This window comes from Macadamia integrifolia, chromosome 12 (genome assembly GCF_013358625.1).
Source record: "Macadamia integrifolia cultivar HAES 741 chromosome 12, SCU_Mint_v3, whole genome shotgun sequence".
Taxonomy (NCBI): Eukaryota; Viridiplantae; Streptophyta; class Magnoliopsida; order Proteales; family Proteaceae; genus Macadamia; species Macadamia integrifolia.
The window spans coordinates 28615036-28630417 of record NC_056568.1 but is presented as its reverse complement, the minus strand read 5'-3'; the positions used below and the strand labels follow the sequence as shown (position 1 = coordinate 28630417).

General features: G+C 36.2%; 1 protein-coding gene across 1 annotated transcript; it reads right to left on the bottom strand.

Annotated features, from left to right (window-relative positions):
* Positions 1–8316: 8316 nt before the first annotated feature.
* LOC122057258 (putative disease resistance protein At5g47280) lies at positions 8317–14318 on the bottom strand. Its single transcript, XM_042619307.1, has 5 exons — positions 13389–14318; positions 11127–11533; positions 10633–10982; positions 9457–9656; positions 8317–9374 (listed from the first exon to the last, which is right to left on the bottom strand). The coding sequence occupies exons 1-5, from the start codon at positions 14005–14007 to the stop codon at positions 8539–8541; spliced, it is 2412 nt and encodes an 803-aa protein (XP_042475241.1). The 5' UTR covers positions 14008–14318; the 3' UTR covers positions 8317–8538.
* Positions 14319–15382: the final 1064 nt, after the last annotated feature.

Below are 15382 nucleotides of genomic sequence, written 5' to 3'. Positions count from 1 at the left end.
CACGTGGCTTAAATGATGAATCATTGAGACAAGCTTATCCCAATGGTGTTGTGTATATAAAACTCCCTCTTTTGATAACCCTAATGTGCATTTCTGTACATGTTTGAGTTGAGTTCCAATTTGGTAGTTTATAACATATCAAGTGCTTTCAACTTTTCTATATTGCTTACCTGAATAAGTGATATACCTTTCACTTTGAAATTTGAAAGAAATTAGAGTGCATTACAGAAATTGGAAAATCTGTATACCAAGAGGCAAAAGTTTCATGAAAGGCTCCTCATCCGTGTTGATGGTTAAAGTTTCATAAAAGTTGTATGTAATACAAGGAGGCAAAAATTTTCTTCCACCAGTGGGAAAGAAGAATCCCTTCGAAATAAGTTTTTATAAAAATTACAAGAATGTCATTTCATATTAATGAAATTTGCGATATTATTATAAAGTTCTATCGCTTTGGAATCACTATTTGCAGCATTATTATAACTTCCCATCAATTTGGAATCACTTTGAAGGAACTTCCCCTATTTGTTTGGACTGAAACTTTATCAGTGCACAATGGATAGATTAATCTACCACATGTTCTACCATGTTTTACCACATTGTAAGGCAGAATGAGCTAATGAGGAAGAAATCAAAAAATGCACAAGATCTTATGCCATTTAATAATTTAATTGGGTATAAGTCCATTCTTAATTAGGGTATAGTTGGCAACTTAGTAGGCAGAATTGTTTGATGGCTACCCTTTTAAGGCTTGGGATTTATTCTAAATTTTGAGATATTAATTTTAGAGAAAAAAAGTTTCCTATGAACTATTGCCTTCTCACATGGGATTTTTTATTGATTTTTCTCTTCTGCTCTGACCATATGAATCTCATGTGCATGATATTATTCTCTACCCCACTATTGACATAGCGTGGGACATTCTTCCCACACTAGCATCTTGGGTACATCTCTCTTATTTTTAACTATGTTAGTTCAGTTTCTTTCATTGTTCTCATCAATGGCTCCTTCAGCAGAAGTCATGAACCTTCTAAAAAAATATATAAAAAAAAAAAAACGAAAGTAAGTGTGGAAGTATTATCTAAATTACTTATCAAAAAATAAATTGAGGATAGAACTGAAAGAGTTAGGGTTGCAAGAATAGCTCCTTCTAAAATACATTTGGGTTTTACTAATGATAGTTTTATTTTTTTGTAGTGCTAACGACAACGAATTCAGGGCTATAAAAGACATCATGGAATTACTAGCTAGCTCTCATCTCATGTCAGTTAATCAATTATGATAAGTTCAAAATTTTGATCTTCCCGAATACATCATGAAGGAGGTTTATAATGATGCAATAACAAGGTCTCGTCATAGGTTTTGTTAAGTTAGTTTTCTAGGCTCCTGCTGATGGCAATGCTGAAGGTGGTACCTAGAGAATTGTTTTATGCTTTTTTGTACATTCTAGATGACACTATATGTTAATCAAATTTGAATCTTTAGCAAAAAAAATAGTGAGAGAGTTTTTGAGAGATCAAAAAGAAATAGGAGAAGAGTTCTCTAAGCCTAAGGAGTAGCCTACACCATGGGATATTGTAATTTTTTATTCTTTATTGAGAGAGAAATAAACAATATATATATATATATATATATATGTTAGATAGCGTCGGAAACACCTCACACTCAGAGAACCTTTTTCCAAAAAGAAAATTAAATTTTGTTTGAGAGTAAAATATAGTAATGGATATATACATATGTATATATATATATATATATATATTCTTGTATATTTGAGATTCCTATGTTGTACAATGCGACTTGAGATGTTCTTGTCAAGTTTCTTCCTCTATTCCCATGTATATATATGATGTCTTCCCTCTGATCTCTATTATGCACAGCTAAAAGTATTGATAAATTGAATAGAAAAGTCTAGGAAGGAGCAGGAGAAGATACCTCCAAATCCATTTGATTTGGCTGACATAATAATATATGTAAGCCAATTATTGATGGGGTGGCATGGATAAAGGATTAGAGATACTTATGATAACAATATGGCTCTCATGACTCACTTGCTGGGATAAAGTTGAAGTTGGTAGACTGTTGTGAGTACATGTTCTCAAGCATATCTCAAGAGGGGCGGTGAATTTAATAAATCCAGAGAAAAAAAAAATTGTGGGAGAGTATTACTACCATGTTAATGTAGGTCCGAGGAATTTCCACACTATTAATGAGGACATGAAGTCAATAACAATATTATCCATATGAGATCCTTGATCAAAATAAGAGAAAGAAAATAATAATAAAATAAAGAGAACACTATCTAATCACGTGGTCCTTATGTCAATGCAAGGGCCAATGAGAGGGCATGTCTAGGCATCCAATAGGGGTGTGGGGTGGTCATTTTACTTCCCTTATGCTTGAGCATAGGAACGCATGAACTAATAGCAATATTAAAGAAGGCAAAAAGAAGCTTGAAATGATCACTCTACCCCTCATGAAAGGTGAAAATCTTATCCCTTGTTGATGCTTTCACACACGATCAAATATTGTGCATGTACTGATGTAGGACCACACTACCTTTCAACGAACCCTCTCCTATAAAAGAATGATGTTTTTATTTTTAATTTTTAACATTCTAATTATATAACTTAAGGTATGTAGTTTTAGCAGGAAAGGATGGGTACACTAACACCCTCTTTGTCAGCTTCTCTTCCTCATATAAAATGACATTGTTGTCTTTTATATACAAAATTATTTTATAACACTCCCCTATGACCTTCATGAGAGAGAGAGAGAGAGAGAGAGAGAGAGAGATATGCAAGAATGGTTTCTTATCCATATTAGATTTTTTTTTAAGGTAGACTCTTATCCATATTAATTAGTCGGACATGGAATTATGGTGTGGTGTGGTCTCGTGGGGAACCCCTCTTCGCTTACATCTAATCATTTATCTCCTCTTGTCCGCCATGAAAAGGAGAGCTTAAGAAATAAGTAGTTGCAACTCAGATGTTAAGGCTGTGTTTGGTTAAAAGGAAAATGGGAAGGGAAGGGAAGGAAAGTGAAGGGAAGTGAAGTGAAGTAAAGGGAAGTGAAGCGATTTTTTTTTCCCTTTTGAGTCACTTGATTGCAACAGAAGTGAAGTGAAATTAATTTACCATAGTTGTTTGATTGATTGTAAAATTGATGTAAAATAGATGTAAAATTTTAAAAAACTACTAATCCAACCAAACTCCCCAAAAGAAATTTAGGAGGGGGGGGGAGAGTACTTTTCAATTCATAACTCATCTAATTCTTCAAAATTTATATTGGTTATGTGAATCAGGTCATTCAAGGTCTATACCAAATCAAACTAAATGTCATCAGATACTATGTTCTATCACTAACCAAAATAAACCATTTCATTCTATATATCAAATGAATGCAGTATAAATAAATATTTAAAATAATATAAAAAACGATCACAAAGAAAACAGTAATAGATCACAAGTGATAACAACTGAAAGGTCCATTCCAAAAGTCTTTTGATCAAAATAAACCTAATTGCACGATGTGTGAGAGAGAGAGAGAGATTGTTGAGAGTCATGAGCGGGGTGAGAGTCGCGAGAGTGGGAGAGATCATGAGAGTAGGGGTTTTTTTTTTTTTCTTCTTATTTTGGTGGAGAAATAAAAAAAAGAAATTTTAATGGTTAAGTGAATTTTTTTTCACATGTAAAATATATTTGCCTTCCAATCAAACATCTAAATTTATTTTTTCTGGGAAAAAAATTTTACTTTACATAAAAAATTTATATTCCCCTTGCAACCAAACAAAGCCTAAGGACATTCTAAGATATACTTCATTTTTCAGTCAAGAATCAATGATCAAATGTTGTATCTTATTACCCACGTTTTATATTATACACAAACTGTAGGACCTAAGCCATCAATAATGTGATAAACAGTCTTTCTTTTAATAGAAAAGAACTCATTACTTGTTGAACTTGCTCGACTAATTTGTCCTCAAGAAATTGATTCCCAAGAACACTGGCACAAATCATAATCAATCTGAATTTGTATATTAGTGAATTTTGAATGTTCATGCGGAGATGATTGCACAAAGAAAACGAAAATTTTGACAATCATACACAAATAGAAAGAATTTACATTCATCAAAGAGAATCAAAGAATTTCTATTGACTAGAAAGTTCAAGAGTTTCATTATTTGTTTCACCTTTCACATCCGCCACCCTATCTAATGACTTAATATGATAGTAATAGTAAGCTGAATAAGTGTGATCCATTTGTACTCTATGCTGACCTCTTGTGGGTCTTTATCTGGTTTTTTATGGGTCTTTGATTAGATCCTTAGTGGGTATTGTATGATCCCTAATGGCCCTTGTTCCTTATAAAAAAATATATATATATAATATTCATAATTTTTTAAATGATTAAATATTTGAAAGATGATGCATCTGGCTCTATATTTCAGTGTTATAACTTATAAGTCACATCTTTTTTTTTTTTTTTTAATGAAAGAAGTCACATCAATCTCAATTTCGTAAGATATTAGTTACATGGATATAGGTTTCCTTAGTTTAGCAAAAAAATAAAAATAAAAAGAGTACAGGTCTCCCAAGAAACCATTTTAAAGCTTTTTCTTCTTATTTTTCTTCTTTATTCAAACAACAAGGGCAAGAACTAGAATTTGGATCCTCTCCAGCCGGGTATCTTCTAACCTTATCTTAAACCATCCCAACTCCAAAAATCATTACCTTAACAAGAGAAAAAAGATACAAAGATATAGCAAAAGGTACTCGAAAAAGAGGAAAAAACTTTTCCATCTAAGTTTCACATGATTTTATGTCCATCTCATATATCATAATTTAGTGAGACCTGAAAGTAACAAGTTACGGATGAAAGCTTTCAGACACATAATCCAAGGTGCCAAAACGCAGCCCAAAAGGAGCACTCAGTTTTAAGATCCAAGCTACATAGTCCATTTTCATGTTCACCATGTACTTCATTTGGAAACATAGGAATCAATGTGTTTTCAATGATCATAAACCATTATAGCAACAAATTGTTAAGCAGGTTGATTATTGGATCTCTTATGGGATACCAAACAATGACCCGAAAAATCAGGTAATCATTGATCCAATATCCACTGAACATCTCACACCACCACACACAAACACCAACATCATCATTATCACCAGTGTTAAGAACAAAGGGTTAACGAATATTGCATGGGCTCTATGTTTTATCTCACAGGGAAATTGTCTTCTAATGGAAACTAACTATTGCCTGACAAGAGAGGATGGTGAGTCGGAGGCGCTAGGGCTTATAAAAGGAATGTCAAAAGCCAGGAAAGCATGCATGAGGTAGATTATGTTTGGAGCGATGCTAAGGAACTCGGATGGCTACTATATAAAAAGGAAGATAGGCTGCTTAATAGATGGCCACAAACTTTAATTTTAGCATGCTTAGAACTAGAAAAGCACGAACATTATTCCAAATTTTGTTTAACAAATACTAATAACTATATGGGGGTACTCAAAACACTAACAAAAGAGGCGCCACTCAAAAAACACTATATTTGCAGGAAGGATATGCTATGTAATTTGTAATTTCCCTTTGCTTCTCTGTTGAAAAAAAAAAACACGCTACAAAGAATCTCCATTCTTATTCTCTTTTCATCACAAACCTTGCATTGATTCCTTCAAAGGTTGAAGAAGCCTTTTTGAATGGTGCAAAAACAATCATTGGTTCAAGGAACTTTTCTAAAGCTTCTTGTCTTATCTAGAGCTTTTCCTCCCTTCTATTATTTTGAGTGGGCTTAGACTCTCTTTTTTGTAGGCCCAAGAAACCTCTTAAATACCCAACAAGCCTCAATCGACAGTGACACTCCTCGTTGAGTGTCGACCCAAATGAGTTGGGTTGATATGAATATAGGTGCCACAACCTCCACTCCAATATTCCCTTACAGCAAACCTTCTTCCTTTGATTGGATGATGATTTAATATTAAAAAACACTTCACAGTGAGGGATTCTGATCTGACCAATCTGGAAAAGTTTCTAGCATAACACTCTGTTCTGCCACATGGTAGCTCGGATCAAAATCCTCTGCGGGGAGCAGATCGGGTGGAGACTGGCAGTGATGCCTTTGATGCTCGAGGGATTGCGTCCTTAGACTGTTCCTCGGGTCTGTTCCATATAACCCTTTGAGAGTATGGAGTATTTTTTTTATTGGGGGGTTTGGGGTGGAGGTTGAGGTCACCTAAGGTTTTTGGGTTGAAATCGTCTGCAATTCCAATCTCGTACAATTCCATGGAATATCACCTTCAGGGGGTGACACGTGTATTGATACCAATGCAATGGTCCAAATCTGATATAACTAATAAAACCTTAAATCAGTGAAGAGTCATTTAAATCAGATCTGAATCATTGAATTGGTATCAATACACGTGTCACCCCTGAAGGTGGTATTTCATGGAATTATATGAGATCGGAATTGCAGACAATTTTTTTTCAAGGTTTTCCGCCCCTTCTCTTATGAAATATTTATGGTTGTTCTTTAGACTAATTAAAGAGGGTCTGTTCCATATAACCCTCTTTGTTCGTTGAATAGGAGATGAAGAAGACTTAAGGCAAATTGCTCAGAGAAGAAATGGGCAGATTTGCAGAGAGGAAGAAATGGGGCAAAATAAGGGTTTCAAACCTACGTTTCGAATTTCAGGGGAAACGGGTCATAATGGAATAGACCATGGAGCAGATCTGAGAAACTGTCTTAAGGATGCAATCCACCGTCCACTTGCCTAGGACAAGTGTCGAGCGCCAAAAATGTCACTGCCAGTCTCCACCGAATTTGCTTCCCGCAGAGGATTTCCATCAAGCTCAGTTGGTACTGAATTTTTGCAATAGGCGGATCCCAAGGTCTCTTCTTACATATCAAATTTCGGCGTAAATGATGTTTTTACTGGTAAAATAGAGCTTTGAAAAATTAAAGATATTGGAGCCTGTGCAGTAGCGTTATGAGTATCAATAGGTATGTATGGACATACCCAAATATACATACATATTAATACACAAAGTAGTTGGATTATAATAGGTTTTGAAATTGGACAAGTGGCTACTTCGGACCCTGTCCTCTATCCAATGGTCAGAATGGCCGCATCACCTCTCCATGTGGCAGAAACTAGGATGGATTTTTCCAATAAGTTGGGGAAAATTCATATTTTAGGTTGTGTTAAGGTTGGTTGGGAGATGGTGAAAAAATGAGGGACAAGTTTCTTGGGGAATACTAAAAGGGTATCTGTTTGGATAGAGGTTTCAAAAATCGGAATCTGCTCAGTGAAATCAGCCATTCAAATCGGCATTGTTGGTCCCAAAACTTGATTTTTCCCAATTCTCAACAGGGTAAATGTAAACAACCAAACACACATGCAAACAACTCATTTCTTGGCCACCATCATTTCCTTACATCTTGTAGAGTTTGGCCAAAATGAAAGCCCATTTATAATTAAGTTTTAATATAATATATTGTTAGAACAAACACTAAGAAATACGAGAATAAACAAAACTAGATCTACACAATATATAGAGATTTAACGAGGTTCATACACCGATGTGGTGCGCTACGTCTTCGGGCGAAAAAGAAGATGCTTCACTATGCAAAAGAGAAATTACACCCAAGCAGCGGCAAAAAAACTCGCCCTGAAACCCTAGCCTGAAAAATCTCCAAAATACAATGACTTGCTCAACAAGACTACTGTACATTATATACTCCAAGTCGTGGGTTGACCCATCAAGTTGCGGTCAATCCGGTCAAACCATACCATGGGGACTATGCCCCTGCACCCCCATACGAGATCAGTGCTGGGCTCCGGGCTTGGGCCCAATCCCTCTGCTTTCATCACAGATCTCCAAAACTTTCCATTCGGGACACCACCAAAATATATCAGAGCGGATTAATCTTCATAATGGGTCAAGAATTTGAGACAAACTCAATATTATCACTTCCGGCACATCTGATCTACAAACAATCTGCAACACAAATCATTATCCTCCAAACTGCTCTATTAGATGTCATATTAGGATCAAGGCTTAGCCTTTACATATCTTTCCTTACCAACTCATCTAACACAGTTTATTTATATTCTAAATTCTGTGTATTCATAATATTTTCTCTAGATCAAATCATTCTTTTATTTTTTATTTTTATATAGGGAGAAGGTTTTGTAAAGCAACAGTGTACTAGAACTAATTTGGCTTCTACACATCAATAGAATACTTCAAAATATGTTAAAATAAATAAATAAATAAAAGTTACTTGGGAGTTGGGACTATTAACAGATATCCTTGAAAGATAAAGACTCGTATCGGTGATTTCTAATTTTGAGATGATGGTTCTCCAAAATACAAGATAAAATTTTATTCCATCAGGAAAAAAATTACAAATTATATATATACACCAAGATGAAGTAATGGAACCCCCCCTCCAAAAAAAAAACCTCCAGATTTAGAGAGAGAGAGAGAGAAAAAGAAACAGAAAGAACATGAAGGGTATAGGCAGCTGGGGCTCTAGAGATCAACCCCAAGCCAGAACAGGTTGATGTCTTTAGGCTTCACAATTTTAAGTTTATGTAAATGGCATTGGAGTGGCAGCCAAAGATTAGCAGTCTCATCATCACAGACCACATCCTTCAAATCCACAAGATTCATGATAGAAGTAGGCAATTCTGTTAGTACCAAGCACTGTCTCATGTCAAGCTTTTCCAATCCATGCAACTCACCCATCCCTTCAGGCAGCCTCCCCATGTTCAAACAGTCCGATATATCAAGAAACCTTAGCTTCTTGAGATTTTGTATTGAGTTAGGTAACTCTACCAATCCTGTACAAGCATGGAGCCTTAATACCTCTAAATCTCTCATAGATCCGATTCCCTCAGGCACTGCAGATAATTCAGGACAGTTGGTTATGCTGAGCTTCTGTAGGTGGACAAGATCGCAGATCCCTTGGGGCAATTCCACAAGATCATTGCAATAGTCAATGTTGATCTCCACAAGATTCGGCAACATGTATGGGAAATTGAGGTGGCAGCTCCCCAAGGCCTGGCCAACCTCACACATGAACAGTGATATCTTCTGCAAGTCTTTCAATGGCATTGCGATTTCATTTAGAGAGGGGACCGAAACTTTTTGTAACCTAACTCTCCTTAAAGTAGACAAGTAATCAGGTCCGGTCAAATAATTCAGCTGGGTACAGTTGCGGCCCTGGTTTATGATGATTAGTACCTTCAGCTTCTCCATTTGCTCAACAAATGGAGGTAAGGTGTACTTTGTCGCAAAGAAATCCAGTATTAGAACCTCAGCTTCAGGAAAATGCATATTGTACCAGTTAGAGAAAGACATTTCACCTGCAAACAATAAGCCAGAGATCATGAAGTCGAGAAAAGAAATAGAGTGAAGGAGCAGTTAACAGTATGCAGATATAGAAACCTGTTTGGATAGAGATAAGGCGAGCATTTTGAAACTGGTGCTCTTCTCTGCTCCATCTCCAGGGAAGCTTCTCTTCTTTTCTCTTCATGATTAATCTTGTACTTTTCTGCTGGCTTCGGTAGATAGCCAAGTCTCGAAGCAGATCATGCTGGGTAACAAATAGTCCATCCAAGTTACCATCAATCTGTCCTGCATCTCCGCTGATATAGAAAGAGATTTTTTCTGTTTAGAAAGAGATTTAAAATTGAACACAAATGACAATAATGTAATGGCAAAAGATCAACCAAATAATTTATAAGTGCTCTTTTATGAGGTTCACGATGGCCATCTGGTTGCTAGTAAAAAAAAAAAAGGGAAAGGCAGCAAAATTAATTGAAATTGTGTAATGATTACTTAACATGATTGTGTAACTAAAGTCAAATTATTCCAAAATCTGATTATTTACTTTACTTTGTAACGAAAAGGAAAAAAAAAATTAAAAAGATGTTATCTGAATATAACCAGCCAGACCTTCGCCATGAAATATTAGCACTATTGTTTTGGACATTTGGTGTTTTGTTCTAAGATTTTCCGTCTTTCTTTCTATTTTTCTGAGAGAACTAATCTTTTACTAGATGCCCTAATTTCAGCTTGAGGTCCCTCTGTTCTGAACTCCAAACCCACCTGAATTTCATTACTCTTTTTCAGTTGCTGAATAAATTTTCTGTATTGATCTACAAGAACCATGATCAACACAGCACTATTGAACTCAAAAACAGACATGAACACTTCATTCTCCTCAGTGCAGGAATTTCCTATCCCCAACAATTACCACTCCTTTCACAATCTTGGCAACGAACAATTGAGAAGATTGCATAAGCTATGAGAAAAAAAATAGCAAAGGATTCTTACAGAAACATGAACATTGAGAGGGATGAGAAACCAATCTAAAACTTTCCGTTGTGGAAATTTCATGTGTAACGGCAAAGCTCATAGCTCATAGCAAATAAATTTCATGCCTATTATTTTTTTCCGGCTTCAATGTTATTAGTTCATAGTTATGGCAAAGCTCCAAGTTCAAATTAGCTAGACCACCTGTTTTTCCATTCATTTCTTCTGTAACCAAGGATATAACAAATCATGGTTCCAAAAAAAAAAAGACAGCATAGAAAGAGGAAGAGAGCTAGCAAACCATACCTGGTCATTTCAATCAGACTAACAAGATTTTGTGTGGAAAGTTCAAGAAGGTTGATGTAAGCATCAACTTCATCTATTCCATAAAGTTCAACCCACATATCTATAAGAGATGAAGCAGGGATTCTTTCATCTTCAGGAAAGGAACCCAGGTCCATAAAGCATTCTTGAACCTCCTCATTCAAGTATTCTAAGCTGGTTGCAAGACAACTCAGCAAATCACTATGGGACTTAAAAATGGAGCAACTTGACAGCATCCTCTCTTTTTGTTGCCACACCCTGGCAGGCTGCAGATGCAATGAGTGGCCAATCACCTTAAGAGCCATTGGGAATCCCTTGCAACCTCTCACTATCTGCAATTTAACAATTTCCAGTTAAATCAGTTATAGCTTGCAAGGAGCTACTTAAAATGATAGTATATATGCATCCTGGTGCAGAATGTTACTTAAAACTTATTTGCATGCACTATCTGTGTATAAAGAATATAAATAAAGCACCTTCATTTGAAGCTCCCTGTCAGGCTCCTCATACTTCACATTCCCATTTTGAGGAAATACTGAGTGACGGAAGAGAGCTATGGCATCTCCATCATCGAGCATTTTCAAGGAGTATTTATAATCGAAGGCCTGACATTGAGCTCTTGAAGTAACTAGGATCTTATATTTTACTGCTCCAATGACGAATTTCCGAACAACTGAGTCCTCCCAAACATCATCAAGAACCAACAATGTTGGTTCTTCTGCTATCTGAGTCATCAAGTTTCCCAGCTTCATAATTGCTTCTTCTTCACTCAGAAAATGGGGCACTGGATTTGTTGGAAAAATCTGTCCCAACAATTTCTGTACTATCACCTTGAAGTCAGGTGAACTTGAAACTGTAAGAAAGTATATGTTCTTGAACCTGCCTGTTCAACTAGAGCGTAAGACAGTTGCCACTAGGAGAAAGATTCAAATTATTTATAAGGAATAAACAAAGCATAGAAACAGAAGACACCCTTGAGCTTGTGAGCAACACATATGAGTGTTTACAGGGCAAATTAATAGATAATTTGGACAATATGGTGACATTTTCAAGCAAGAAGGGATTCGTCCATGATACAGAGAACATAAATCTTGCTTCTTATAGTTGAGTCTAAGAGATTCACATGGACATGTTCCCAAATCTGAATATATGGGAGTCATTTCATTATTCTCGAAAGGAAACAAATCCATTAAATATAATTGGGTCACAACTGTATTGTGATGATAGTGATTTTTCTTTGAGTGAATGATGCTTTCGAACAGGGTTTTATTCTAATCCAAGAATTGATCCCCATGTAGCCTTACCGCATCCATGATCTAATTATACAAGAGAGAAGCTTAGAGTCACCTAATGTACCACAATCACAAAAAAAATTCTAAAACTCTTCAAAATTTAATTAAATAAAACATTTGAAAACCTTCGTAAATAATTTATAAAATATGTCACCGGATCTGGAATTTTTGTCCAATTAAGAACTTCTACTCTCTTTTGATATTGTCCATATACAACGAGTGGATTCTTTATTGAGCATTTCTTTTGCTCACACGTAAATATTATGAATCCAATGTTATTACACCAAAATTCACAATACCTATCCGCAACAGTAAGGACCTCTCAAGTCTCAGGACAAATCGCAAACTATTATTGAGAATATTGTTTTTAAATATCTGACAGTAATCCATTTCAATATACAAAATATGCTCACACTTGTATCTAGAATCTTTATTCCTGAGAACACACACAATGCAACAATAATGTGAGCAGATTCTATCCCTAGTTGTGGACTTTTTCTAGGTATAAACTTAAAGAAAACCAATCACTTAATAATATCATGCAATATTAATTAAGGAAAAAGGTTCTCTAAGCTGCTAGGGGAATTTACGCTAGCACCCTCTCACTCTATCTCTCTCTTCATCATGAGAAAATGTCTCTGTTGTCCTTCTACGTACAAATACAAATCCATTCTGTTGCACCTTAGTGGTGTGCTCCTCTATGCTGCTTGTTCAAAGAACCTCCTCCCATTAATTAATAAATAATTACCAAATTGGGTTTGATAAGGGTGTAAATTGGTCCTGTTCTGGAAAATCAGTTTGGTTCCATAATGGTTCCAGACCCAAGGGGTTAGGAACAAAACCAGACAATAGGAAATCGGTTCCAAACCTGAGATGTGGAACCATTTATTATGGGTGGGGTGGTTTCAGTTCCTCATCTGTTCAAGGCACCATTATAGTTGTCCAAAATGCGAAAAATTGTCGCTGAAACATACAAATAACAAAATATCTTTTCTTAAGTATCCAAATAAATAAATATTCATTCATATGTATAAAGATAAACCAAATACCCCAAATTAATATAAAGAAGAGGTATTTAGCTACATAGTGCAAATAAAAACAGACATAAGCATAAATATGTGTAAAAGATGGATCAAAAGGATGGTTGACAGATGAAATCATGGTCTCTATGAGTTATTTTGCAACTGTTGGATCATGGTCTCAATCACTCAATGTACAACAAAACACTCCATAATTTTGGACAGTATGATTATTCTGTCTAAAATAATCCCTTATAGCAGAAGAACACTATTTAGAAACCTAAAATAAACAATTTTCATCTAACAGAGGTAACTCATAAACAGCTTTTAAATGCAAATAACAGAAAATAAAGCTGAACAAAATTGCAGGCTCAAAAAGGAATCTGGGAAACAAGAAAAAGCGAGTTTGGGTTTCAGAATTTCATACTTGTAACCTCTCTGTCTCGGCAAAGCATGGAAGCCAAAGTGGTCTTCCCACAACCTCCAGGAGCACACAACCCAAGAACCCTCACATCATCTCTGAACAACAGCATCTTCAATTCCTTCAGAGGGACATCCAATCCAAAAGTCATGTCTGGTATCTCAGGCACAGAGGAAGAATCCTCCAATCTCATGTTCATCCTATCCAATTTCCTCATCACCTCTCTCACATCGACCAGAATCTGTTTATTACCAAGCCAGATATCCGCCTGCACTTCCAATTTGAAGAACCGCCGTAAATTCTTATCAAATTTGAGAATTTTCTTTGAATACCTTAACCTATTGAAGTAATTCCAAGAAGCGACGGTCCAACACTTCCTCACAAGATCTTCCCCTTTCTCTAACTCTTCCTTCAATCTTTCGATATCGGATCTCGAGCGATCTGTTAACACAGCATTTAAGAGGCCCACTTCATTGATCATCGGTGTGATGATCTCGAGTGTGAGTTTAAGCTTTTCAAGATAAGATCTGAAATGAAGAGCCTTATTCATGTTCGCTATGATGAATCTCAGCAACTCTTGTGCTGGAGCACCCAGTAAAATTCCTGCTGCAGTTGATAAAGCCATCTTGATTACCTACATCCCCAGAATTTGGGATTTTAAAGTAACCAATTTTTTGAAGTTGAAATGAAAGCTCATAAACAACTTCAAAGATGTTTCATGGAAAGCCGAAGCTTGAGAGTTGCAGAGAAATTCCCGCCAAATTTCGACTTGAGCCCAATAAACACTGACGTGTTGGGAAACCTTCTTGTGTTGTCTGGATGATAATTTACAAGCAAAAGACACCATCTGGGAAATTTCCAAGAGAGTCTCTTCAACAGATGGAGTGGACAGACGATTCAGTAAAGAGGAGAACGTTCTTGAGTCTTTACTCTTCACCAACCTCAACCCCTCTTCAGCGTTGCCATTGGCTGGCCAAGACTGGGTTAGAAAAGTTTTGAAAGGTGGGTCCCACACGTTCTTTTTATGGTGGAAAGGGCCCACACGTTCATGGGTGAAAATAATACTAAGGAGTAGGGGTGTCAATCCTGAGCGCAACGGTAGGCCCGATCGAGCTCGACTCCCTTAAGGCCTGATCTGAATCAGCTCGTTTATTATCAGAGTGTTTATTCCTTTATGGTGTAGGTTACTAGCCCGTTGGGCACCTGACGGACCCAACTCACTTAAGAAGCCTATTAAAATCGACTCATTTTACCCTGCCAACCTGACCCCCTTTAAAACTGCCTAAATACCTGGATTTCAAGTATCATGTGATTTTTTTTATGAATATGAATTCTGGATGAAATAGAATTCTGGATTTCAAGTGTCGTGATTTTTTTATGAGTTCTGGATGAAATAGAATTCTGGATTTCAAGTATCATGTGGTTTTTTTAATGAATTCTGGTTGAAATAGAATTATGGATTTGAGATGGTATTTTGTTGTTGTGGGGGTTTGAGGTATGAAGCCCTGATGGAGGAAATTACCGGGTTAGTCATGAAGCTCAGGTTGGTGGAAGTGACGCTGATGATGCTTGATTGCCTCATTGCCTATATGATATATTCAGGCAATGCTTCAGCTGTTTTATTTGTCTATTCTTGGTCTTATTGTTCTCGACTTGAATGGATATTTAATTTAATAACTTTTGCTATTGCAACTATCTCAGGTGTCTATGACACGGATTCTATTCCTAGCCTTCTCCCTTATTTATTGTGTTAATTGACTTTAAGGGCAGAAGAGAAGAAAGATGGTGGGTGCTTCAATTCTTAAAAACTGTTGTTTAAGCCTTTTAATGAGAGGTAATTATCAGCCCTTTTGGCAGTATAGAAATGGATAATCTTATGACTGGAAGGGCATTTAATCCGTTTAAAAAAGGATTTTAGGGTAGAACCCGTTTTGAATTAAGTAGGTCCGTGGTCCATTTAAGGCCCGTTTAAGGTAGTCCGATTATAGTTCGACACCAGC

Bases quoted from the DNA above. Each gene is read 5' to 3' on its own strand.
- LOC122057258 (XM_042619307.1), bottom strand. From the start codon at position 14,007: ATGGCTTTATCAACTGCAGCAGGAATTTTACTGGGTGCTCCAGCACAA. The intron at 10,983-11,126 runs GTGCTTTATTTA...GTTAAATTGCAG, and splicing joins ACAGGGAGCTTCAAATGAAG to ATAGTGAGAGGTTGCAAGGG. The intron at 9,657-10,632 runs GTATGGTTTGCT...TTTCTATATCAG, and splicing joins AGTCTGATTGAAATGACCAG to CGGAGATGCAGGACAGATTG.